We start from the raw sequence: 26,255 nt of genomic DNA, 5'->3' as shown, positions 1-26,255 counted from the left end.
GCAGTACATATTCTTTGCACATCATCATAGCAGGTGTGATTTGCACTTCACAATTTTGTACAGGTTTCATTTTTCAGAAAATGGACAATAGATAGCAGCGGCAAGTTATGTGTCTAAGCGAAGCAACAAGGTGAAATTAAAAAAAAAAAAAAAAAAAAAAAAAAAAAAAGAGAGGAAAAGTATGTGTGCAATTAGAAAAAGAGGCAACAGGTACCTTGATCTGTGACCGGATACGAGCTGTTCACATTGCAGGTTTAGATAAGTAGGCATGAAGCAGATTAATTTTGAAAAGATTCAGTCCAGTAAAAGTTATTATAAATCATTTCTACTCTTAGAACAAAAGGGGAAGATATAAGAATTCAAATGAAGAATTATTGAGCTATTGCTAATTTAAGTTTAATTTTGATTTACATACTTTTATCTTGCATATATATGTGTGTGTGTGTGAGTGTGTGTGAGTGTGTGTAATAACTGAAAGATACAAGCAAGAAACGATATACTCTTCAGTTATGCATATAAAACATAACCGAAAACTTACTTTCAAGTTTTCTATCATCCTGCATATTAATTTTTCTAGCTGACAGAGACTTTTGTGGCCTTTGCCAACTCCCACTGAAATTGCAAAATACAGCATATTAAGTTATTAAAATAATACATTAAAACAAAATGTTAATTTTTTAAATTACTGACAGATTGAATATATTGCTAAATTAGTAAAGCCCAAATAATTTCTGGTTACTCAAATACAACTAAACATTTAAATAATAAAACTCTTAATACATAATATTATTTATCATCCCACTTCTGATTATATATAAACTACAGTTATTTCTACATACAGGTAATTAAATTAAATTCAGTCTGGTAGAAGACATTGCCATGGCAATGTAATGGGTGCCAGAATTTTTGCTTTGGGTGAAATAATTTATTCAAGATGAATTTATAATTCTGATGCTTCATAAAGCAAAAATTAAAGGAGTGAAATTTAACTATAACATTTTCTATGTCTATAACTATAACGTTTTCTATGTCTTGAAAGGGCAACTTAGGATATATATTAGAATTATATATAGCATTGTTCTAATATAGGTACTTTGACACAAAATTGGACTTTTTCTGAAATAGCATACTAATTTTTTTCCATATTTCGAATCTACGACTCAAATTATGCCTAGATATTAAATTTTGTAATTTTGGGTGGAGAATTTATGAAGAAATTTAAAAATTTGTCTTGGTGCATTTTTTTTTTTTTTTTTCCAGTTTGCACCAAGAATAATTTACTTGAGGAACTTCTTAATTTATAGCAACCTATTTTCCTTTCCTTTTTTTCACTGTACATGAGTGGAAAAATGGTCACCATTCCAAATAATTTTAAGAAAGTGTGTAAACCACATTTGGCATTATTATCACTTATAAAAAATATACCAAATTTCAAAATGCACCAATATGTACTGTCTGTCTATGGTAAGAACAGCTCTCGCCAGTTTGTCTGCAGCTGTCTGTTGCCGTAGAAACGAGCCCTAACCCGTTTTTCCTAGGGGTGCCTTGAAGACTTACTTCTGAGTTTGCCACCTTGGCGCATTTAAAGATGATTTGGCGATATTCACATTTTGTTTTAGTTTCAAGTAAAATGCTTGTTGACCTTTTGCGTCGACCCCGACATCCAATTTCCGAAAATGAAATTCGATGGCGTAGATAAAGCTTTTGCAGTCAAGAAACGGTCTTTGATTTTGCCGTGTGAGGTACAAGTCGCTGAATTTGCCATCCCTCTAGATGTACAATGAGTAAAAATAAACTTGTAGGGAAATAAATTTAAAAACCCGTGTTTATTTTTGAAGAAAAACTTTAATTTCGACATTTAAAATAATCATGCTATTATTTTGCTTCTTTTTTGTTTATTTGTTTGCTTGCAAAATCATAGATGACATCTTAGAAATCTACTTGATTGCCCCATTCTCTTTATATAGTATAGACGCACTTCATAAATATAAAATAAATTTAATTTTTATAGTTTTCCCCTCTAGCTGATCTACCGTGAACATTCAAAGCAATTTCTTCAGTCTTTAAATGACGTTCTGCTATGTTTTTATTTCAAAATTTTCTGATAATTTATTGCTTGTGCTTTAATAATGACTAAAAATTTCATCATTAAATTTATATAGAATCATCTTGAAAGTAAAAGCGTTTTTTTACATACCCATGCTCTCAATAAATACTTTTTGCGAACATTTCTTCTTTTCTCATACCTTTAAACTAAACCAAAAGCTGGTTAATTTAATGGCGGAAGGAAGCGAAGGTGAATTAAAATCAAAACTGCTTTTTCCTTAATTACCAGTGGTTTGGGTTGGTTTATATGATTACGGAAAGCCTCCAAGGTTAAATGCTTAAGAGGAGGGATGCCTTCATGGAGGACTTGCTAAGGGAAACTGGCTGTGCGCCCAAAACCGTATCATGTTGCCAACATTTCTTAAAAGTTAAATTGCTGTCAATCTATGTTTCATCGATGTAAACGATGTGGCGTTCACTTGCTCTGAGTTTTCTCATTTCGCGTAAATAATTGTTCCTCCAAAATACAATGTGAGGTCTTTCGATAAGAATTTTTTTTTTTTTTTTTTCTACGCATTCCAACGAAAATTCATTGAACACAAAACTTTGCACAAAGAGTCTTTTTGCCACGGGAAGTCTATTTTTTGCCTCAAGGCAGGCAGTAATTTCCGCACAGATGGCACTTTCTTTGATGTAAAAGTCTTGTATTGTCTGCCGTAGAACGCATTTGTCAAAATCGTCAATTTCACACTTATGATTAGCAGGGCTTTTACATTTCTTTCCAAGTGTATTCAGAAGTTTATTTTCACCCATTGTTGATACTTTGCTCTTCGAAACTTAAGGAAGAGGAACTACTAAAGAGTTCACCGAAGCTTCAGAAGCGCAAAATTCTGCGACACTATACACGATTTGACGTGACTGAGACTTTAAAGGTTGACCTTTCTTAAACTGGAAGGGCATTTTAAAAAATTGGCGATTAACAAAGCACTACGAAAATGAAGCTAAATAGAAGCGAATTTGAGCAAATGCTAGCACAAAAGATATAACAACGAGAATAAAAAGAGCTAATAGTAATAATATAAGGCATAAGAAAAGATGCGTGCAGCTGGAATGAAGCCGAGAAGACGAATGATAAACTTCCCTTAAGCCAACAGTCGCCAAAAACAAAATAACAATAAAGCAACCCTTGGTTCGTCCCTATTTGAAATATACTAGCCCTGTTGCTATAGCGACCGCCACTCGCCAGACACCGTGGCGGGAGCTGTTCTTACCGTAGACAGACAGTAAATTTACGCATATCTTAGGAAATTTCGAATAAAAAACTATTAATTTTTTGCAGGTATGCTTAGAAATACTTCTACTTTAAAATGATGGTAAAAATTTTATACGTTATAATTAAAATTTTTTTTGAAAAATTTATAATACAAATTTTAAAAATAAATCAAAAAATGGGTGAATTTTATTTGGAATTAACCTAAATTTTGAAATGTGAAAGGAAGAATCAAATAAGTTTAATAAAAAAAAAGATTTAATAAATATATACCAAATTAAATTAACACAGAGCAGCTAAACTTTTGAGAGCTACCTTTTTAAAAACTACTCATGCAATTTTTACAAAACTTTGCACTTTGGCATCATTTGAGTCATAGAATCGAAATATGGAAAAAAATTAGTATGTTATTTCAGATAAAGTCCGATTTTGTGTCAAAATACCTATGTTAGAACAATGTTATATATATAATCTAATATATATTGTAAGTCCTGCTTTGAAGGCATGGAAAACGCAAGTTAAATTTCCACAATCGTCTAGTACAATGGGAAATACAGAGCTTGACCCCCTTTTTTATTTCTGTGCAAGGTGTACATGTATTTTGCACAAGATAAAGAAGGGGAAAAAGTTGAGATTTTTTTATTTTCATGGAATACAAAATTTTTTGTCAAGTTATATACTGTCTAATAGTAATATAGTGATTCAAATCTATAAAAGTTAGATCTATAAAATAAAACCGGATCAACTAATAATTACAATTAGCAATTAAAATTAAATGAGTGAGTAGGATTAACAATTAAAATTAGGCATGCTAAAGCACAGCTAATTTTATTACATTCAGAGTGCTTTGAGGATATACTGATAATATCATCTCTCACACCCAAATATTAAATTACAGAAATTCACAATCTGTTTTTCTTTATCCTCTTTCTATTTCATAATAATAAAATTCATTTGAAAGAAGATATACAACTATTTCCCTCAAGATAAGAGATTAGATATTAACATATTAGATAAAATGTTAATAATTTTTGAACTATGTCACAAAGCTTGCAAATATATTTAAAAAGAGATGCAAGAAAATTTATTTTAAAAGAAACTGATATATCATTCACATTAAAAACAAAACTAGTTAGAAAGCATTACATTATTATTAAAACTTTAAGAAAAGACCACTTTTAATAACACAAGATACACATTTGTAATGTGCCAAGGTGGGACAGATAAGTAATCAGACTGATTTATGAAGCACAATATGCATTCGTAAGTTACAAAACAATGGTTATTTCCTTAAAAATAGCTCCTTTAGGAAACTGTGCGATGTAAAGACATTACTATTATCTCCATAGCACCGCTAAAAATGGAATTATTCATTTTGAACCAGTATGTTACAGCTTATAGAATAATCTCAATGGTCTCAAAAAATATTTCAAAAGCTTTTATAATTTGAAGAAACAGATCTTAGTAACAGGATTCAGATCTTAGTATAGGATGCTTGAAAAGCACTGAAATATGCTACTGAATACTGAATTAAAAAAATTACTAAGAGACAGCACTGTGTGATAAGAGGCATCATCACAATGCAGTATTTAAGTGCCTCAAACTCTTACTGTAAGTGAAGGAATGTTTCATCAGCCTTTCAAGAAACTTATGTAGTAACACTGTATTCTTAAGGTACAGATTTCTTGTGAATAATACCCAACTATTAAAAAACTAAATCAACATCTACTTAATCTTGAGTTTACTTATTCTTTCCTACTAGGGATGCAATAAGCTACTAAAAACCATCCTTAGCTTTAACATTTTGACTCTAGACTGCATTGAAAAATCTATTACTGCTCTCAATATTATCATAATTTTTAAGAAATTCCTGGTAATTTGGATACTTTTTGGAAGATCTAAACACATATTTTTTTCCATTTTCTCTATTTGAATATAAGTTTTTTTTTTTTTTTTCTACTATCAGTTTGCATATGACTTTTATGTGCCTGTTTAAGGGCTAAAATTTTGTGCACTTTAAAACAGTTCAAACTGATGCCACTGGTATTTATTCTCATTCTCAATGAATAATGTAATCACAAAGATTTCTCATTCTTACCACATTTTCATTCATACTGGACGTGCAAAATTTGCCAGAGGGATTCTCATCTTCAACATTTCCATGATCTTCTGAAATGGTTTTGTGACACTTTTGCTTTCGATAAAGCATCTTCATTTAATCTCAAAAATTTTCTGAGTTGCATTTAACCTGAACTTCATACTACCTATTATTAAATCATGTTTTTTGAAGTTCCAAACTTCCACTGTCAAGACACAACCAACAAGATACATGTAGTAATACACTCAGAACCAGCATATGCTTACAGCAGAGAATAGAAACTTATTCTGAAGGTCAAGTGTTACCTGACTTCCCCTACACAAAAGGAAAGCTTCAAGGTTTGAGTTCCTCTGCAATGCGAACAGTTCTATTACTTTTCGGCCACACTTTCTACGTGCAGAAAAATTGTACATACAAATTAAAATAAGGGAAAAGAAATTTAAAAAAAAAAAAAAAAATTGTACACATACCTCCTGCTAATTTCATAATTCCCTGATCTTAAATCTGGAATAGGACTCACAGATTTTTGGAAATTTCGGATTCTGCAGTTTTGGAGGGGTGACTGTCTTTGGCCATTTAAATTACTAACTGAAAAGGTAATTGAAAATGCTATAAATATATGGCATATGGGAACTTCCCTCAACACATTTATATTATTTATGTTAAATATTAAAGTTAAGTATAAATTCAGAAAGTGTTATTATTAATCTAACATTTTCAATACATACCTTCTAACAAGAATGAAATAAACATGCAAAATGTGCATTGTAAATCAAAGACTTACTCTTAACTAGATACATAAAACATCACATGAAACAAATCATATGCAAAACAATATATTCTATTTTCTACATATATTGCACTGGAAATAATAGTACTAATTATCTTAATTCTTATTTATAGTATTCTTATATTCTGAAGTAAGATATCTTAATTCAACTTAATTTGTTCATAGTGCAGCTTAGCAGACAGGATGCATAAGTAATTTGAATAAAATAATGAGACAATGTCTTATATAAAGACTTAAACTATAAATAAGGAAAAGCTGAAGTGTTAGCCAGCATAAAAATAGGCAAGGAGTTCAGCAAGCAAAATAATAGGATTCATTTTCACTATAATGTTACACTATGCATACTAAGATCATAATTGCACTCATTACACCTTTTAATTATGACTACTGGTCAGTAACAAGATAATAGTTTTCACATGATAAATGAATACACACAAATTTTTCTGTAAGAGTTTTCATCAACTATCCCATTTTTAGATGACTTGAATCAAAAAGTTGTATGGCTTATGTGATTCAAAGATTTTTTTTCTTGCTAACTTGTGAGAGAAAAAAATGTGATCTCTAAAAGCAAACAAACTTCATTGAAATACTACAAAGGAACATTACAATAAATCTTAACATCAGATTTTTCATATTACAGAATCCTATTTAAAACTTAAATCACCTAAATACTCATTCTTACTTACATAAGACCTTAATAAACTATTTGCCTTCCCCTAACTTAAGTTAAAACATGGTAAAAAAGCATAACTACTATTAAAACATGCATGTAAATCTTAATAAAAAGAAATGAAACAATTATTTGATTACTATTAACTTGTAGATTGCAGAAAGAAGTAAAAACACTTATTTACTACTTTTAAGAGGAAAATAAACTCAACTTTATATACAAACAGTTTAGTTCGTAAAAATTTTAACTAAAAGTCAAATGTTCAAAATCTTGCAAATCTCAATAAAAATTACAACTTATTTAACCAATAGCATTTAATAGTAGAATATTCAACGACAGAGATAATCAAAATTTTTATTCTTCTAGAGCAATAAAACCACACAAGCAATAAACTGCCACAATGAAATTAATTTATGGGGTGTAGCAAGCCATTTGTAGTCTCTATATCTCAGCAGTAAAGAGAACAAAATGATTAAAATACCTCATCAATCTAAAACTTTCACATTCTGAAGGAGTTCAATAGAAGTTGGAGGGGGGATAAAGTACAGAAAGAATTTTAAATGCTTTGTTAACTAAAATTTCACAATACTTTATCAGTTATATAAGATTCAGTAAACTAAATATGTTCCTGCATCTGAAAGAAATACCCCCCTTGTATTCTATAATAAATTATTTTCTGCATTTTCTTCCAGCAGGTAACATCTTGGATGACATATTTTAGATAATTTCTTTATTACTTTTGTAAAATTTACATAATTTTTTGTGAAACTCATAGATATTAACTTTTTTTTTTAAATTTGCATGTATGTACTTTATCACTATAACATATTTTCACAATTAATCATTTACAAAATAAATGCATTTAAATTTTCTTACCATCAACCATTTTTGTTTCATCTTCCCTCTCTATTCTAGCACCGGGTCTGCAGATGTGCTTTGGAGGCCGGATTTCAAATATGTACATGAGGTCTGCTATAAAAGCAAGAACATTGGGAACAATAGATGGATGCATGTAAACTATATCTTCCAGAGAAAGGCAATAGATGTCCTGTGGTAAGTGTTCCTGGCAAAATTTCTGCACTAACTGTAAATTATGAACAGAATCTGCTAAACTTATTGGATCGTGCAAAAGGATATCTACAAAGTAAAAAAAGATGTGCAAAAATTAACCAAACATATACTAACAATGAAGCAGTTTCGGATAAAAAGATGGAAAAAAAAAAAAATAACTGAACATATACTAATAATGAAGCAGCTTCACATATGCAATAATAACAACAACACTAACAAAAATTCAAAATCAAACTTTAAAAAAAGCTTTTAAAAAAATCTGAAAGCTTTCAGATTTTATTTTACGATCATAGGGACTTTTTTTTAAACTTTTTGTGTGTATATCATGTTTTTCGCACTTAAACCATAAAATACAATTTAACAGCAATATCACAAAATAATTTTTAAAAAGCATATCTTTAAGATTTCTAATACAGCCTCACACGCTGGAGATAAAAATCCCCTCCTTCCCCCGTACAGTGTTGCCAATGCTCGCTTTGAAGTCGTTGAGTTTGTTAATCAAAAATTCACTAAAGCTTTACAAAATATGAAATAGAGATAATGAAACAAATTTCAAATGTGAGCTTCCAGATTCCAGTGGAAGAATATGTTATTCAAAACTTGATGTCTCTAGGTAGCATTTTCACAGTGCGAGAAACATACATTCATGCAGATTTTTCATTATTTAATTTCTTTAAATATAATGCAGGCTCTAATATTTGCTGGCAAAAATTTGAAATGTGAAATGCCGCTTATACTGAACTAATGCAAAATACCAAAATGAAATTAATAGCCCTTCTGGGCAAATTGTTCCTCTGCGTTAACACTTATTATACATAGATATATGTAAGATAAAAATATTTCAAGCAAAATTCAAGATCATATGGAACTAATGGATTTGCTGACATCTATGAGGCAACATATGGAGCAGCCACACATTGTAAGTCCTGTTCGAGAGATGGAGAAGTGAAGACAATGTTAATTAGTGACTAGTAAATCCAGAATCTTGATTATGAAACGAGTCACTATTCCAAGACTGGAGTTGAGTGCGGCAGTCTTACTTGTAAGGTTAATGATTAGAGTTATATCTGAATTAGAGACCCCTGTGAACAATGTGTACCTCAGGAATGACTCCATGATTGTACTTTCTTGGTTGCAAAGGAAGCCTTACCAGTTGAATATTTTTGTTGCAAATTGAGTGGCAACAATTCAAGAGTTGATAAATGGTCATCAATGGTGTCATTAAATGGGAATCTTAATCTTATACCCACAAGCTTGGACCCAAGTTACAAAAGATATGTAGGGAAAACGTCCTCTGTTCCTGAGAAATAACGAGCACTCAAATAAAAAGATTCCAGTGGAAGTCATTGTGAAGGTTTTTCCAGACAAACCCCTAGTGACTATAATATTTCTCTTAATGTGAAAGCTAACCCTTTCATTGAGGATTTCTTAAATTTAAGTAACAGCCACACTAAAATTATTCTTTTTTTTAAGTTTTACATTTAGATTTGTTAACAACTGTAAAGGAAAGGACAAAGTTTTTGGTCCTTTGCAGAGTTTTGATCTAAAAAACAGCAGAAATTAAGAAAATGATTAACACATTAAGTTTAACAAAGAAATCTCAAGCCTTCAAAAGATGGTATAAAGTACCTCAAGATCCATTTTTAGACCAATATGAAATGTTACACACTGGAGATGGATTAGCTAATTGTAAATTAAATTCTGGAAAATTTCCCAATACTCTTACAAAAAAAAAAAAAAAAAAAAAAAAAAAAAAAAAAAAAAAATAAGATGACTAAGTTTATTATTGTGATGTTTCATAAGAAATCCATACATAAGCCTTGCAGGCTTACAGTCTCTTGCTAGACAAGGGTTTTGGCCCTTAAACGGGCCCAATATTTGCATCAAAATAGTCATGAGAGTGTCATATGCTTTAAAGCAAAACTAGTGCCTTCTAAACAACTTATGGGTCAACTCACCTCAAGAAACAGTCAACTTGAATTTTTCATCCAATTGTGTTAGAGTTGATTTTTTTGGAACCATGGTAATTTTAATGACTGATAACATTCCTTTATGTAACTGGTATCTTGGCAAAATTGTAGGGATATTTTTATGTAAAGACCATAAGGCAAGAGAAGTTTTAGTGAAAACAAAAAAGCAGTATCTTCAAGAAATCCATTAATAAAGTTTTTGTTTTTCCATGTCAAATTTAAAAAAAAAAGTATGTTTGTATATAATTATTGTGTTTCTTTATTATAGTTAAACCCATAAATGCAGTTTCTTATTATGCTGGATGTTTGCAATTATTTACCTATATTGGATATACTTATCTGATTGCAATAAAAAAAGATCAATTTACTACCGAAAAAGACTGAATATGTTGGTTCAGAGCAAACAAGGAAAGTTTTGAAATATAGAAAAAATGTTAAAATTAATTCGGATTACCATCAGAAATATGTTTTAACACCTATTTTTAAAAAAGAAATTCCATCTCCTTAAACAAATAATCGTCACTGTGTTGAGTTCCATTAGGATAAGGCTCCAAGCCCTACCTCTAAATCTACTGCTCTATTTTTTGAAAAAAATAAGAAATGAAACTGGAATCAAATCGATTCTCTTTAAATGCATCCCACCCAAGTCCCCTGAGGTGTCTCCTATGGATTACTGTGCATTTGGACTTTTAAACAAACTATTTATGAGCTGCATCCCAAAACATTAGATGGACTCTGAAAGACTGTGAAGGAGGAGTGGAATAATAGGACTTTTATCTTGGATATCACAATGTAATATTATAGTTTCACAAAAGACTACATGCCTAGTAAATGGCTGAATATATTAGAAATTAAAACTATAAGGTTTGTTTATATATAGATCTTCATTCTTTAGAAAAATTAGAATCATGTGTGAACACACTCTGTATAAGACCCATTTTCAAAGTGAATACCATTTCGATATTACACAAATACAAAGAAAAATTAATATTTGAATGAAAGCTTAGGCCTTAATCTACTTTTCAACATAATTTCTGCCTTCATTTTTAAGGCACCTGTATGTTCAGCTTCTGAATTTCACCTTCATAGAAACTGCTGCCGGATTTGATAACCATGAGATCATCTATTCTTTTCCTGTGAATGCATAAATAATATTGATGATCAGGTGCAGAGAGCTCATAAAAAAGTTTGAGAAAAAAAGATGTTTTACAATTTCATCATAATCTAACAAAGTTACTTCAAGTTTTCTCAAGTTTCAAGAAGTCTTCTGCATGAAATTGTGATAGAATATTTAAATTATTGGAAACTGTACTCCTGCTGGTCAATAAATGTCTTAATGTTCATGGAAATTATATTGAAAAGGAGATTAAGGCTCAAGTTTTCATGTCAAAATAAAATTATCCCTTGTAAGTATGTAATATCACAATGGCTCTTAAGCATACCTAGCATCAACAACTGCAAGAATAAAAAGTCAGCTTAGTAAAGAAATTAAACAATAGATAGTACTAATTATGTAGAATTTGTAAGTGAAATGCTAAATGCAATTAAAGATAATAAAGAATTTTTAAAACAAGTAGTTTTCAAGGACAAAGTGACCTTTCATGTGAAGTACTGTGTGAACTGCTATAACTGCTGCATTTAGGAAATACAGCAATTGAATGAAATCATGACGCTCATATAAGATTCCACAATACTGAAGGTTTGATGCAGCTTACTATGTAATTACATATCTGCCCTTTTATCTTCACTGAACCTTTATAGGAAATGTTTATTTGGATTAACTACAATTGTATATTTCAGTTCTGATAGAAGGCAACTAAAGACACAGTTAACTGTCAACCTTTCAAAACAGGTGTACATCTTCATTACAGTTGTTTACAGCTGTGATGTGTTCTGCCCCTACTTGCACATTCGACTTAACATCAGTCACATTTTTATGTGGGACTATAAAGAAAACATTATGTATTCTGAGAAATTCAATAACTAAACCACCTTCAAGAACTTCATTCTGAGAATCAACACAGCTTTTATTGTATTCACAGGAAATACAATCCTGCAAATTGTTGATTACCATTTTGATACCTGTAGAGCAACTAAATGAACTCATGAAATTTAGTAACTAAATGGTTTTAAAAAAAATTGTATGCTTATTTTGCAGTATAAATCGTTAAGCTGTCTCAAATGCTTTTTTAAAAATAAACTACTTAAAATCAAGTGCATTCTTCTAATTACTCTATCTTTTACACACAACTTTAATTATATACAAGCTCAATTATGTTTATCTGTTTTTAACAAAACTTGTGTATTCAGTACATAATTTTATTTGGATATTTTCTCTGACTGTTAAAATTACATTTTTTCATAAAGTATTATATAAAAGATAAAACCTGATAATGAAAATTTCAATAATTTGAAAATGCACAGTTAAACAACACAATGTATTAAAATGGATTTTTTTAAAAAAATATTATCATTGCTGACAAAACAAAAGAGATGGAAAGACAGCATTGTGGTTAGCAATCATTAAAAGGGTTAAAGTAGAAACTAAACAAATTTGTTTCATTAAATTTTTTATTTGTTGACATTAATGCACTCATTAACTAATTGATTAAATTGGTAAGTAATAATTTAGGGCTTACAAGCGTTATTAAATACTATCTTAAAGAAAGAAAGATTACAAAAAGAGTAAAGGAAGGAATTATACAAATCTAGCTAATATGTGCTACTTAAGTACAGCTCATTGTAAGCAGATTCAAAATTAACACTTAGAGGGTTGATCTCTGAGTATTAATTTTGGATCTACTTATAACGAAACACACGGAGAAATTTGTAACACTCAGAGAGTTGATCAAGAGTTATTTAAAATAACTAAAATTGTTTAATTAAACATCATTAATTTTTTATTAAAATCTTCAAATATATATAAATATAAGTGGTAATTTTGACAATATTTAAAGATAAAAAATCAGTGCAAATAACAATATCTTTTTTTTTTTTTTTTTTAATTGAAAGATTTACCTTGCCATTTAAAATACCTAGGACAGTACAGGCTGAGTAAGGCAGACAAACAGCAACCATCACTAAGGTCTCCTAAATCTTGAGCCAAAGCAATAAATGGAGAATTACCTCTTTGAGGCTAAAACAAGAGTAAACAGAAAATAACACAGTAGAACATAAACAAGTATAAATAAAATATATAATATGGTATTTTAATACAAAAACAATCAGCAGTCAACAACAACAACAAAAAAGCGTTATAGTCACTCTTAATTACATTAGAATTATTTCGAAGTCTTTTCAACATGGAGGCAAGTGATTAAACCCACTCAAATGATCTCCGATAATATCTGCTCCACTGAACATTAAATATAGTAAAATTATTTACTGCTTAAAATATAGCTGTTATGGCAATTAAAGAAGTCACCTCTGATTAACTATACCTGATCCACAATTAACCCGCGAGCACATGTGCTGGGTCCAATAGACTCGCCCAATTAAATAAACATTTTTGAAAACGTCCCCATTTTTCCCAAGTGGTTGTGGTTCAGTGTAGTCTCCTCCAAGGCTATCCTCTTTATGTTTCCGAAGTTTTTTGCCAGAGATTTGATTCAAAGTTTTGTTTTGATCGGATCGGGCCCTTTCAGACCCAGTGCGCCTATTCACATTGCTGTAACGAGTTCATTTGTGGTAGCACAGAAAGCTGCAAACATATTGAGTAATTTATCCTACAAGAAAGAAATGTAACGTTTGCAAAAATTATTAGATGTATCAAATGTTGAAGACTCCATTGAAGAAACCGAGGATGAAAGTTATAATGAATTTTTTAGTTTTCATGATACTGATTCAGAAATTGAAATCCATTCTGAAAACGAAAATGATAATGACATGTATTGCTTTATTGGGGGGGGGGAAACAATGGTCAAAAGAAAAGCCTAAAGTTGATGTTAGAGCTTCTGCATATATTATTATTACTAAATTGCCTGAAAACATCGGTAAGGGAAAATATGTGCAGACTCCAAATGAATCGTGGGAAATTTTACTAAGTGAACAAATGTTGCTGAAAGTCGTCAGTTATACAAATATTTATATTGCATCTATTTCTGACAGCTTTCAAAGAGAGAGAGAGAGAGAGATGCTCATCACACAATTCTAATTGAAATTCACGCTTTTATAGGTCTTGCCATATAAGTCATCTCATGCAAATGTGCTAGATCTGTGGGTAGCAGACGGACCAGCTTGGAAATTTTTCAACGAAACTGTCCTACAAACGTTTTTTTTTTTTTTTTTTTTTTTTAAATCAAGATGGTTGCGTTTTGATAACATAGGAACGAGTCGCTAAGAAAGAATCAGATACACTTGCACCTATAAGAGAGTTTTCTGATGATTTTGTGAACAACTGCCAGAAATATTACACTGTTGGTGAGTTCATAACAATTGATGAAAAACTTGAAGTGAGGAAGATGTTCTTTCAAGCAGCATATTCCTCATAAACCTGAATAATAATATAATGAATTCCTAATAAATTCTATATTAATATAATAAGTTTTCCTAGTCCTTTAAAAAAATTATTTCATAAAAATACTATAGAAATTAAAATTAAAATTTTAATTTTTATAATTTGCATATTTTTTAAGTTCGATCATAAAATTTTGGCATAAATGTAACACTTTTACCTGAAGAGTAACAGTTTTTTCTTTGAAAAACATACATCTCATCCATGCTTCAGCCTTTGGAAGTGTATTGAAATTGAATGCCTGTACAGAAAACAGTAGATGTAATAATCTGCAGGAAATTTGCAGGGCAGGCACTCGTGTAACTCAACACTCCCGGGTTAACTTAAAATTGGTTGCTCTTGAATGATTCTTCTATTCACAGAATTACATTTTCATTATTACTGACTATGCAAAATCTGTCATGAATCATCTCCACAGCAAGCAACATGCAGGAAATCTGTTTTTTGATTTCCTGCAGATTATTGCCTCTACTGTTTTCTGTACAAGGCATTCAATTTCAATACACTTTCAAAGGCTGCAGCATGGATGAAATGTATGTTCTGGAGTTTTGCACAAATCTATTTTTTAATCTAATGCACAGCAAGTATTAACTCAACAACATAAACTAATAATAAGCGTCTGATGCACACTGAGACTAGCACATACAATGATAAGAAAATGCTGTTACATATTTGGTATTTAAATAGCTAATAAATTAAATTGTTTTATTCCCCGTGCAATGCGCCGCGTGACAAATATTAAGAGAAAGCTAAGCCAGAAAATTAAAAATACAAGAGCATGTGCATTTAACATTTAATAAATAAATATCTCTTTTTGATTTCGAGAAATTGGTACGATACGATGTTCATAATCTGGACTCATCAGGACTTTGGCGATTCCGGATTATAGATCATCAATTTAAATCTGGTAAGATGGCATGCAGAAATTATACAATTAAAAATATGAAATAAAGAGCAATTATGATCTAAAGGGTATCAAATGTTACAAAAAAAAAAAGCTTAATATTTATTTGTTTACTTTATTAAACATTTCTTTCAATGCGCACATGCGTAAAGCATACATTACATGCATGCTTAATGTATGTGCATTCTTTACATGCATGCGTAATGTATGCGCATGCATGAAGTTTGTGGTTTTGAGGTCCGGATTATAGATCATTCTGGATAATGGACGTCCAGATTATGGACTTTGTACTGTAGAACTATCTTGTGCGTGATTTAAAAAGCTTATAAAAAGGAGGAAATCCTCTCAATTCAGTAGTTGATTTATGAGTTTTGCTTAGAAAACTGCGGTTGTTTACAGTAGCGAATTCACGGATTAGCTTTCTTTACATTTCTCTGTTTTGAATTAAGTTCTGTTGAATGTTTTTAGTAGTTTAAAAGATAACTATTGTGAGATATTGAGATATTGTACAAATATCTGAGGGAGTTTAAGCATTTTGTTTTATTTGTTGTGACAATAATAAATTTTATTCATTTTTCATCGGACATGGGCATTCAATTTATAACAAACCCATACACACGCAACACTTTTTGGTGTCAAGAGTGGGGTATTGAACGCAAATCACAAGAGCGATGGAAGAACAGTTGAGGCAATTCATGGTAGCCTTTGCTTCATTTAAAGAAGAGAGGAAAGATTCTGTTAAAGAGGAAACGAGAGCTGTTAAAGAGGGACACGAATCCATTAAAGACGAGATGAAAGCAGGTCAAGAGGAAATGAAAAGAGAAATTACTGGCATAATAGAAAACAAAATTGAGGCTATAGAAGGTAGAATACACTCGGTCAAAAGTAAGGCTGTAAAATTGAAGAAAAAGTTTCTTTCATCAAAGAACAAATAGAAATGAGAATTTCTGCTGTGGAGGAACGAATTGAAGGAAAAGTTTGTGCCGTCCAAAGCCAAATCAAACAACAAATTGATGGCAAGGTTTCTGCAGTCACCAAAGAAGTTGATACCCTTAAGAAATTCGTAGCAACGGCAAGGTGCAATACAGATGGTTTTAAATTTTTACCAATGCCTGCTCGTCTTCTCTGAAACTATCTACATATGATAGGAAGAACCTCCTGGCAAGTGTATAAGACACAACAATCAGCTGACCCAGCAGTTAAACCTAATGCATCTAAATACAATAAAAGTATGCTTCCATTACAGTTATATTCAAAGCTACAAATGCTAATGTGTTTTCAAAATCAGAATACATAGATACCTATGGAAGTTGCTCTAACTCTTTTAGCTGCTACTTAACAACAACGAACTTACATGAATTCTAAAAATTTCACCACTATGATCCCTATCTGCACACTCATGTTTAACCATTTAAATTTTTTACTTCCTTATGAACTCATGAATTGAATACTAACATTGCTTATATTGTCTAAAATTCACTGCAAAACAACAACTGCATGCTGCTATATGGAAAATGAATGAAATACATATGCCATTGTCATTCATAGTAGCTTCAGTTTTGAAAAGTAATGATAGAATTAAGAAAATTACTCAAATGAAAGCTTGTTTACCTGTTACTTTTAAGATGGCCAATATTAATATCTCAGCAGTGTTTAATGCACGTTCATCATTGGAGAAGTTAGCATTGAAAGGTTTATAACCCTATACATTGCCTTTGTCATAATTTAAAATACTTAATCATAATCTTACAATAATTTGACTAAAGCATTCTGACATACAGCAGCTCTTTTTCATATTTATCAGGAGAAATTATAGCACTGTTGATTCATCAAAATCCACTAAGCGTCTTTTTTACTGGTATCAGTGTTATACAGTCAAAAGTCTTTAATCCGGACTCGTTGAGACTTCGGCGATTCCGGATTATCGATTTTTCTGGATTATAGATCATCAGTTTAAATCTGGTAAGATGGCATGCAGAAATAATAAAATTAAAAATATGACACCGTAATTTACGAAATAAAGAGCAATTATGATCTACAAAGTATCAAATTTTACAAAAAAAAAAAAAAAAAAAAAAAAAAAAAAAACTTAGTATTTATTTGTTTACTTCTTTCAATGCGCACATGCGTAAAGAATACATTACGCATAGTCGAAATTAGAAAATTGTAACCAGAAAACTATTTGAAGTGAATTCGTGATATTTATAATGAATTTGATTTAAATTATATCAAAGAGAGAGTATATCGAGATGAAATACTACATTTAGTAATGAACTATAAGCCGAATAAAATAAAAACATCTGCCCTGAAGATAAGAATAGTGAAGATATGCCTTTATCCATTTTTTGCAGTAATTCCACCTTTTGTTTGATGGACATTGAAACATACTTTTGCTTTCTAGATTCTTTACATATTAGTAAATATATATCGAAAATTCTATTTGAAGTTCAAGCTTACTTTTATAAAACTGCTCTAACAGTCTGCAAAAAATAATAAGCCGGATCCAATTCGAAGATTAAGGAACAACGAAATCTGCAACATTAACTGAAATAGATAATTAGATAATTTTAGCTTAGCTTATACCGCCGTTATACATTAAACGCGCATGCGTAAATGTATTATGCGCATGCATAAACGCCTATGCACATGCGTGAACGCATTATGCATTGACGCATGCGCAGAAAGTTTGCAGCTTTGAGGTCCGGATTATGGGTGACCGGATTAACCACTTTTGACTGTATTACAAATAGTTTTGCCTATCTGTTAAGTAGCAAAATATCTATTACTTTAACTACAGCATGCTTAAAAATGATTTTTATGTGATTTTTACTTTTAAGTTTTCTGCATACTGTCTTAAATTTTGGAATTTTTTTACTATTACTGTTTTCTAGACAAGTTCAACTCTTTTTTTTAGTACTTTATCATATCATTTTTATTTTCTTTTCGATGCTATTATGTTTTTTTAACCTGACCTCTTTAATTTTTGTGAATTGCATAAAAATGCATAATATTTTAGCTGTACCAATCAATATGCTGAATTTAGATTTAAATTTCGAAATTCGGAAAAATTTCCAAATTTAAATCAAAATTCAGCATCAGGGGAAAAAAAAGAAATTCCCCCCATTTAAATCGGAAATTTTTTTCTATACTAATATTTAATTCTAAATTATGATTAAATTTAAGAATCATCTAATTTCTTATTGGAACTTCTATGATCTGCTCTTTCTAACATTTAATAAAATTGTTTAAATGTACCACATTCATAACTTCGGTTTAATTACTGCCAAACAAACTTTAGAAATAATTATGAAGGTTAGGAATAAGAAATTCTTGCAAAAGCGGGGAAAAAGACATTTAACAACATATGAATGTATTGGAGACTCCAGCTTTCAGTTTCAGTCAGAGTTAATGATGCACCTTAAAAGCAATTTATGAAGAGTTGGAGAATAACTATATTATACTACAATAGATAATTATTTATTATTATGTAATAAAATATTAAACAGAATTATTTTCAACATAACTTCAGCATATAACTCAAATTTCCTTCACTTTTAACAATCATAGAATATTAAAATTAGACAAAACAGCAGCTTATTTTGGTGTACATTTTAAATAAAAATCTCTCAATTTTAAGGGCAGCCAGACACAGGTCCATTTTCTTCAGAAAAAAAAACACAAAAAGGGGGGCAAAAAATGGAGAAGCAATACTGTACCTATATCAAAAACAATGGATACAGCAAAGCAAACATGAACACAACATCTAAGTCACGGAAAATAGTAATGAAACATGAAAAATTACAATTTTAAAAGCATTATGAAAAATCCAGCCCTGACGTAAAATGACAATCTAAAAAGACACAGAAATGGCTCAAGAAAGCAAACAAACAAAATTGACAGAACTTTCTTGAACATGCTGGCTGGCAGCAAAAAATCAAATAAGAATAACATGCCAATGTAACACTAAACATTAGACAATATAGCAACCTTATTTTGGTGAAGATCTGAAACAACTTTTAAAATTTTAATATCTTAATTTTTCATATTTCATTACTATTTACATCAACAGATGGCACTATGTTCATGTTCACTTTGGTTCAGCCATTGTAGTTTATTTAAATAAAGTTACTGCTCCTCTCTTTTTCACAGAATTTTTTTGCTCCTGAAGAAGACAGACTTGTGTCTGATCACCCTCCTAATCAATGGAGTTTTATTTAAAATCTACATCAAAATAAGTTCGCTGTTTTGCCTAATTCTCAGTTTTAAACTGGCCTGTTTCTCTTCTCATTTGAGCCATAGAATAATAATTACACTTAGAAAATTACAACTATTATATACTTATTGATAATGATTAATATAGCAACCTTCGTTAATCATCACTCAGTGCCCAACCAACAGTTAAAAAAATCTATGTTTTCGAGAGTGTCCCACAGCATAATGACGGTCGATTATTGGCAGCAAATGAGTTAAAATTAACGTAAAATGAAAACATTTGGTAGGTATTTTACAGCAAATTTTAGATCAATGACAATCCCATATTTACTGTTACAAAAGAAATAATTAAGTATTACTCTTATTATATATGGTCTACTGGAAAGTTTTGCCCAATATTCTTATTTCAAATTTCAACACGCATTCATGTGTTCATATGAGAATTATATTGCTGCCTCTCTTTATCATTGCATTAAAGTACATATACTCTTCTAAATTAATTGAAACAAAACTGCCTCATATCATTACTAAATGAGATGCTTTAGTTTAAATATGGGCTACTTGTAAAATTCCTTTATGACACCTTATTTTTGAATAAGGAAGAAATGCTACAGAAGCATGTTAAAATTTAGTGAGTTTTTGGAGGAAATGCAGTTTTGGACAGAATGTGCAGGAAATAAATTGAAAAATTTGAAGCAGGTAATTTTGACTTTAATGATAAGCCAAGCTCTGGGCGGCCATCTTTAATCGATGATGATATTGTCAAGACCATGATACAGTAAGATACTTTTTCTTGGATCGTAAATTGCAGAAAAATTTAGCTCAACTCAAGAAACCATCTCATACTATATTTGTACACTAGACTGGTTTATATATATTACAAATGGATGCCCCATGGGTTAAATGTGAAAACTTGCATGATTCAGTCATCATATACACTTGCTAGGAACAAAAATGAACCCTTCTCAGACCGGATGATAACTTTGCGATGAAAATGGATTACTTACAAAAATATCATTAGGAAAAGAACATACTGTGAGTTCTGACATCCTGCAACCTTCACCTCTAAACCAAGCTGAGCCAGAATAAGAGAATGCTGTATATACAATGGGACTTTCAAGGAATGATAGATTACAAACTTTTGAAACTTACAAAAAGTTCAATTTGGAATGATATTTCCAACAATATTGGATATTTAAACAATACAGGCAAAGAACAGAGGGTAGCAATGTTCAACCGAAAGCAAATTAAACTGCATCATGAGAATGCCAGACCAATGCTGCTTTTGCGACTCATCAAAAAAGTCGCACAGCTAGGTTGGGAAATTCTGCTGCATCCACCATATTCCCCAGACTTAGCAGCCTCCAACTGTCATTTGTTTCTCTCTATACAAAATTTTTTTAATCGGGAAAAAATTGAAAAACGAAGTAGATGTCAGCCAAGCACTACTTGAGTTATTTGCCTTAAAGGACAAGATAAGTTTCAAAAATGGTATTTACACGTTAACCATTCTGCTGGGAAAAGGCATAAGTAATGACAGAAATTATTTGTACAATAAATATTATTAATGGTATGAAAAATGTAGTATTTTATTTTGGTATGCAAATGGACGGAATTTTCCAATAGATCTTATATTATTTCAAATTCGTTATCTTGATAATCTGTAGCCTATTTTAATAATAGTTTAATACAGTTGCTAGTTACTAATTTTTTTTTCAAAATAATCATGCATAATTCAATACTGAATCTATTCACGGCTATGCAAATTAAGAATTACTGCTTAAAATTTCAAAGAGAAAATATATATATATATATATATATACATAAATTAGAATAGCAAAAGCAGAAAACTCTTTTGCTTACATGACTAGAGTCAGGACTATCAGAACAATGGCTAGTGCCGAGCTCTTCTTCAATCTTATGCCTCATTTTGATGCAGCACTTGTTGATCCAAAGTAGGGCAGCTTCTTCACAGTCATATGGAAGTTCACTTTCTGGATTCACAACTGAGAAACGGCTAGACATTTATAAAAAGTTGTAGCTACACTTTTCTACTTATATCCATAAAACAGATAACATGGCAATAAATTGATAACTAGATGCTACTGATGATATGCAATGAATTCTACTCAATTACAAATAGCAGAAAGAAATGCTTTTTCAAATAATTTGAAAAATATATGCAGATAGAAGATTAAGTATGAACTAATACATGTCAATATATAGTAATAGTCTTTTTAATAATGGCAAAAAAAGCACAAATTACCTGACTACTTCGACAACTTTTTCTGGAATGAGCACTTCTTTGATGAAGAGAGCCATTATACCTTCAATCACAGCCATGTGAGCATTCTATGGATACATTATGAAAAATAAAATTTTGGTTACAGAAATTTTGTTAAACAAAAAATTTGCATTCATAGTATTCTACAAGTTAAGATCATATCAGTTTAAAGAGATAATAAAATATGGTTCAAATAAGATTGGGATTTTTTTAAACCAAAATCCTTATTGAAAAATGAAAGAGTTGAACATGTCCTTCTCCAACATAGTGCTCTCCAGAGTCTCTCTATTTTTGCCAATTTTCTAGAAGCATTTTTATGTTATTTTCGTGAAGTTTTTCAGTTGGCTGTCAGTGCTCACCAGAGTCCCTCTATTTCTGCCAACATTCTAGAAGCATTTCTATGTTCTTTTCATGAAGTTTTCCAGTTGGCTGTCAATTCTACTTTTGAACACTGATGGTGACAGCACCCACAAACCAAACTGCACGACATGGAATTAAGCCTGGGACTTAAGATTAGTAGTAGTAGTTTATCCACATTTCATTGGCAGTCACTACGTACTGCTTCCCTTCATCTTCAAATAACAGAAAAAGAAAACTGATTGTCTATATTTCGCGACAAGCTAACCTGAGAACACATACAAGGCTAGAACGACCTTTTTACAGCTTCTCACCCTGTTCTTCAAGTTATATATATGCAGTAAACTGCCCGCGGATATTCAATTCCTCCAATTCACTACACATTTAGCGACTTCTTGTCAAATCCAGCGTATTTAAATAACAATCTTTTTATGCAGTCAAGCTACAGTTGAAATTGATAGTTCACTGTAGTGTAAAATATAAGGAATTGTCTTAATTTATATGAAATATTTCACTATATTTAAATGTGACATATACAGATTTGATGACATTTAAAACACGAATCATTACTTAAAACTTGAAAAGAAAGAGCTAACAATGTATTGCTTGCAGTTGGGGTCAAATTTTTTTCCCAAGACCGTTCGCTTAGTTAAAAATAAAATATATAAATTTTGAAAATTTGGTATTATTTTCTCTTAAATTTTAAGAGTTTATGCAGCTTGTTGCTAGCAAAACAGTGAACGAGGGGACAATTTTCGATTTTTATTTTTTAAAGACGTTAATTTAATTTTAATTTGCGATTGTTTAAAAAACTCTGACAATATTTTATAGCAGACATTTTAAAAATTATATCCTGTATTAATTGTCTCCTAAGCCACATACACTTCCCAGTCAGACCCAGATAATCACTCTCCTATGTTTTTCTCCTATCTTTCTGATTACGGTTTAAAATCAAACATAAAATGAATAAAAAGACTGGAAACTGAGATCTTCAGATTGCAGTCTAACGACTAAAGAATTTACCATTAAAAATTTCAAGGTATTAGAAAAATATTAAAACTTTAAAATTGTGAAACAAATAATCTTATACCAACTAATTAATCGTATACCATTTAATTCCACTAATCAATTACAATTATAACATTAGAAATGTCTTATATTAATTACAACTTTTTTAGTTCATAACAACTAAAAAAGTATAAAAAAAAAAAGAAAATCTGAAAGGTTTAGTGCATTTACTACTTTTAAGACATTTACCGTATTAAACGACAGTTTGCTTGTATTTTAAAAATAAATTAGTTTTTATGCTTTGAAGAATGAAACGTCTATGCGTGATGTGGCGTGCAAGGTGCGTCCTTTGCTTCGCGATGGGGAAATACATTGCTTCTACATCTCTCAATTTATAAAAAGCAGACTGATTCAGCTCTCTGAGAATCTGTGAATTATATTTAGTCGTGTAGAGCTGTACAAGCTACGTAAAAACCATACATTTCCTTCCAGGTATGAAAACAACAAGCATATCATATGGAAAAATCTGGCTATTCCTTTCCTTAGATGGAATCATCTGCAAATCAAGCGTATTAATGATAGAGTTGCTTAAGCTGTGAAACACTGTTAATATGCAGTGAGTTCGTTTGTAATGACTGTAAGCTCTGAACTGCATAGGAGTCCCTCAGTATATTATATAAAAGAAGTCCTTTACCCTTATAAAGTCCCCATGAAGCCATGTCTTCCTTTAGACAGAAACCCCTGTTTCTTTATCCATAGTTAACTTAATTGATCAGTACTGTATTAGTTAGATTAAGTGATTTGAATACAGCAAAGCACACAAGAACTATTCGACTAAGGGGTGAGATGCATTCGTGGAGGACTTTCTAAAGGAAACAAGCTCATATTCACGTTACACATGGGAAAAAAATCAAAACCGACCATGAATACAGCCCGTTCGCTTGAGTTCAAACGATGTCAAACTACCAGTATTCAGCAATTTAATCACTCGGCTAAAGGTGGGACACTTTAATATTATACTTTCTAAGGAATTTGTTGGCTTGTATTTAGAATGTTATTTATAAATGTTTATACTTCTGCCTTTTTTTAAAATTTTATTTTTGGCCTTGAAAACGGACCATGTATTTTTAATTTGTGGCCCGGAAAAGGGCCTTTTTTTTTTAACTGAGCCATTCAGTCCCGATAAGATTATAAAAAGTAACAATATCGTTATCGTATTTATTAGGAAAATGCTCCTGTAATTTGACAAAAGCATTCATTATGATAATCTTAGCGGTTCTGTTTTTTCAGCTTTATGAGGTTGAAAATTATACACATATGTCGAAGATGAAGCAGATACCATAACAATTGCTTTTTTCTCCTCCCGGTCAGTTTTTGAATGAACGCTTTAATTGCTTTTCTCATTAAGAGTGGGGTGAGATCGGGGTTGCTGGAATTTCCAGTTTCGCCAATAATGCCAAAAAAAGGGATGCCTTCCTGCTGATCATTGAATGATTGACACAATTTAGCAAATTTTTAAACAAGAAGCTGGATGCAATGTAATCTATGGAAATTTCCTGTTATGTTTTTACCACCAATCCTCGAATTCCATATCACAGATTATCTTCATACTGCATTAATATAAATATTAACAAGACATAGTGCACAATAAAAATTAAGCTTTATTTAGGAACATCGCGCACACTCCCCGACCGCCTGCCTGTTTCGCTCTGCTCGCTACTCGTAAGAAACTTCTCCTCTAGGGTTGCCACACTTATCGGAGGGCGCAAGGCGCGCTCCTTATCGCCATCACCACAGAGTTTCCCCCCAGTTCCTTTAATGGCTATTCAAAGGAACGACATATGTTATGAAATTATCTCAGAGTATCCGTACTGTCGGGTATTTTTACATGATTACAAAATTAGAATAGATCAAAATGAAATTCAATATATAACAAGGTATTGACACATATAATAAACATGAAATAACAAGAAATATGTTAAGATATGAATTTAAAAAAAAATGTTTTAAATTGTTATGTAAGAAGCAAGTTTCTTAGGGAAGTGAACATATCTTCCCGATCTGGTGACAGTTTGTGTCTTAGAGAGTTCGTTTGCAGATTTATTCTGCTGAACTGTCTTTAAGTCTTTATTTGTTTTTAGTTCAGGCAAATTAGAGTCCGAAAGCAAATAGGCTGGTTTCACACGGTCTATAGACACAGTAGATTTCAGACCGTTAACATCAATTGTGAAAGTTTTGTCCGTTCTAGAAAGGACTTTATGCGGACCTGTGTATGGTTGGCACAGAGGTGGCTTTACTCGATCGACACGTAAGTATACATGCGTACACGACTTTAAGGTAGCACTTACGTAACATTTTTCTTGGCAATGTGCAGATGTTGCTATTGGATTCAATTGTTGCATTCTATGCCTAAGATTCGTGATAAATTGTGTGTCATACGGAGATATCTTAGATGACGTTATCATATCACTAGGCAGCTTGAGAGTTGTGCCGTACACCAGTTCAGCACAAGATGACTGTAGATCTTCCTTTACGGCTGTCCGAATACCAAGCATAACAACTGGTAGTGTTTCAGTCCAGTTATTGGTCTCGTGAGCCTTGAGAGAAGATTTTAAATGTCGATGAAATCGTTCAACAATGCCGTTTGACATTGGATGATAGGCTGTTGTTGTGATTCTGTTCGTACCCAAAATGCGCGTGAATTCTGCAAAAAGTGCGGATCTCATTTGAGAACCTTGGTCTGTTGTTATGATCGATGGGCAGCCAAAACGAGATATCCAACAGTTGAAGATGGCTCTGCAAATGGTTTCCGTTTTCATATCCGGGATGGGAATGGCTTCAGGCCATCTGGAGAATCTATCTATTAGAGTCAAAAGGTACACATTGCCTTCTGATGGAGGTAACGGTCCGACGATATCCATATGGATTTCTGAAAAACGTGCATCAGGAAGAGAGAATGTGCCCAGTGGTGCTTTAGTATGCCTAGTAATTTTCGATTTTTGGCAAGATTCACAGGATTTAACCCAATTTTTGATATGACGTTTCATATCGGGCCATACATA

At 31.3% G+C, this 26,255-nt stretch overlaps 1 protein-coding gene across 2 annotated transcripts in view; it reads right to left on the bottom strand.

The window, feature by feature from the left end:
- The window catches only part of LOC118194656 (patronin-like), a 215,537-nt gene that overhangs the window by 43,816 nt on the left and 145,466 nt on the right, over positions 1–26,255 (bottom strand). For both annotated transcript variants that reach the window (XM_085812676.1, XM_085812677.1), the window contains 6 exons: positions 21,811–21,896; positions 21,408–21,561; positions 12,934–13,051; positions 7,751–8,011; positions 5,885–6,002; positions 539–612 (listed from right to left, as the gene is read on the bottom strand). In XM_085812676.1, the coding sequence (XP_085668802.1) occupies positions 539–612; positions 5,885–6,002; positions 7,751–8,011; positions 12,934–13,051; positions 21,408–21,561; positions 21,811–21,896 (811 nt within the window). The remainder of the gene's footprint in view (positions 1–538; positions 613–5,884; positions 6,003–7,750; positions 8,012–12,933; positions 13,052–21,407; positions 21,562–21,810; positions 21,897–26,255) is intronic.

This window comes from Stegodyphus dumicola, chromosome 3, assembly GCF_044657685.1.
Source record: "Stegodyphus dumicola isolate Sdum_Otavi_A_Nest chromosome 3, ASM4465768v1".
Taxonomy (NCBI): Eukaryota; Metazoa; Arthropoda; class Arachnida; order Araneae; family Eresidae; genus Stegodyphus; species Stegodyphus dumicola.
This window is presented reverse-complemented; position numbering and strand designations above follow the sequence as displayed.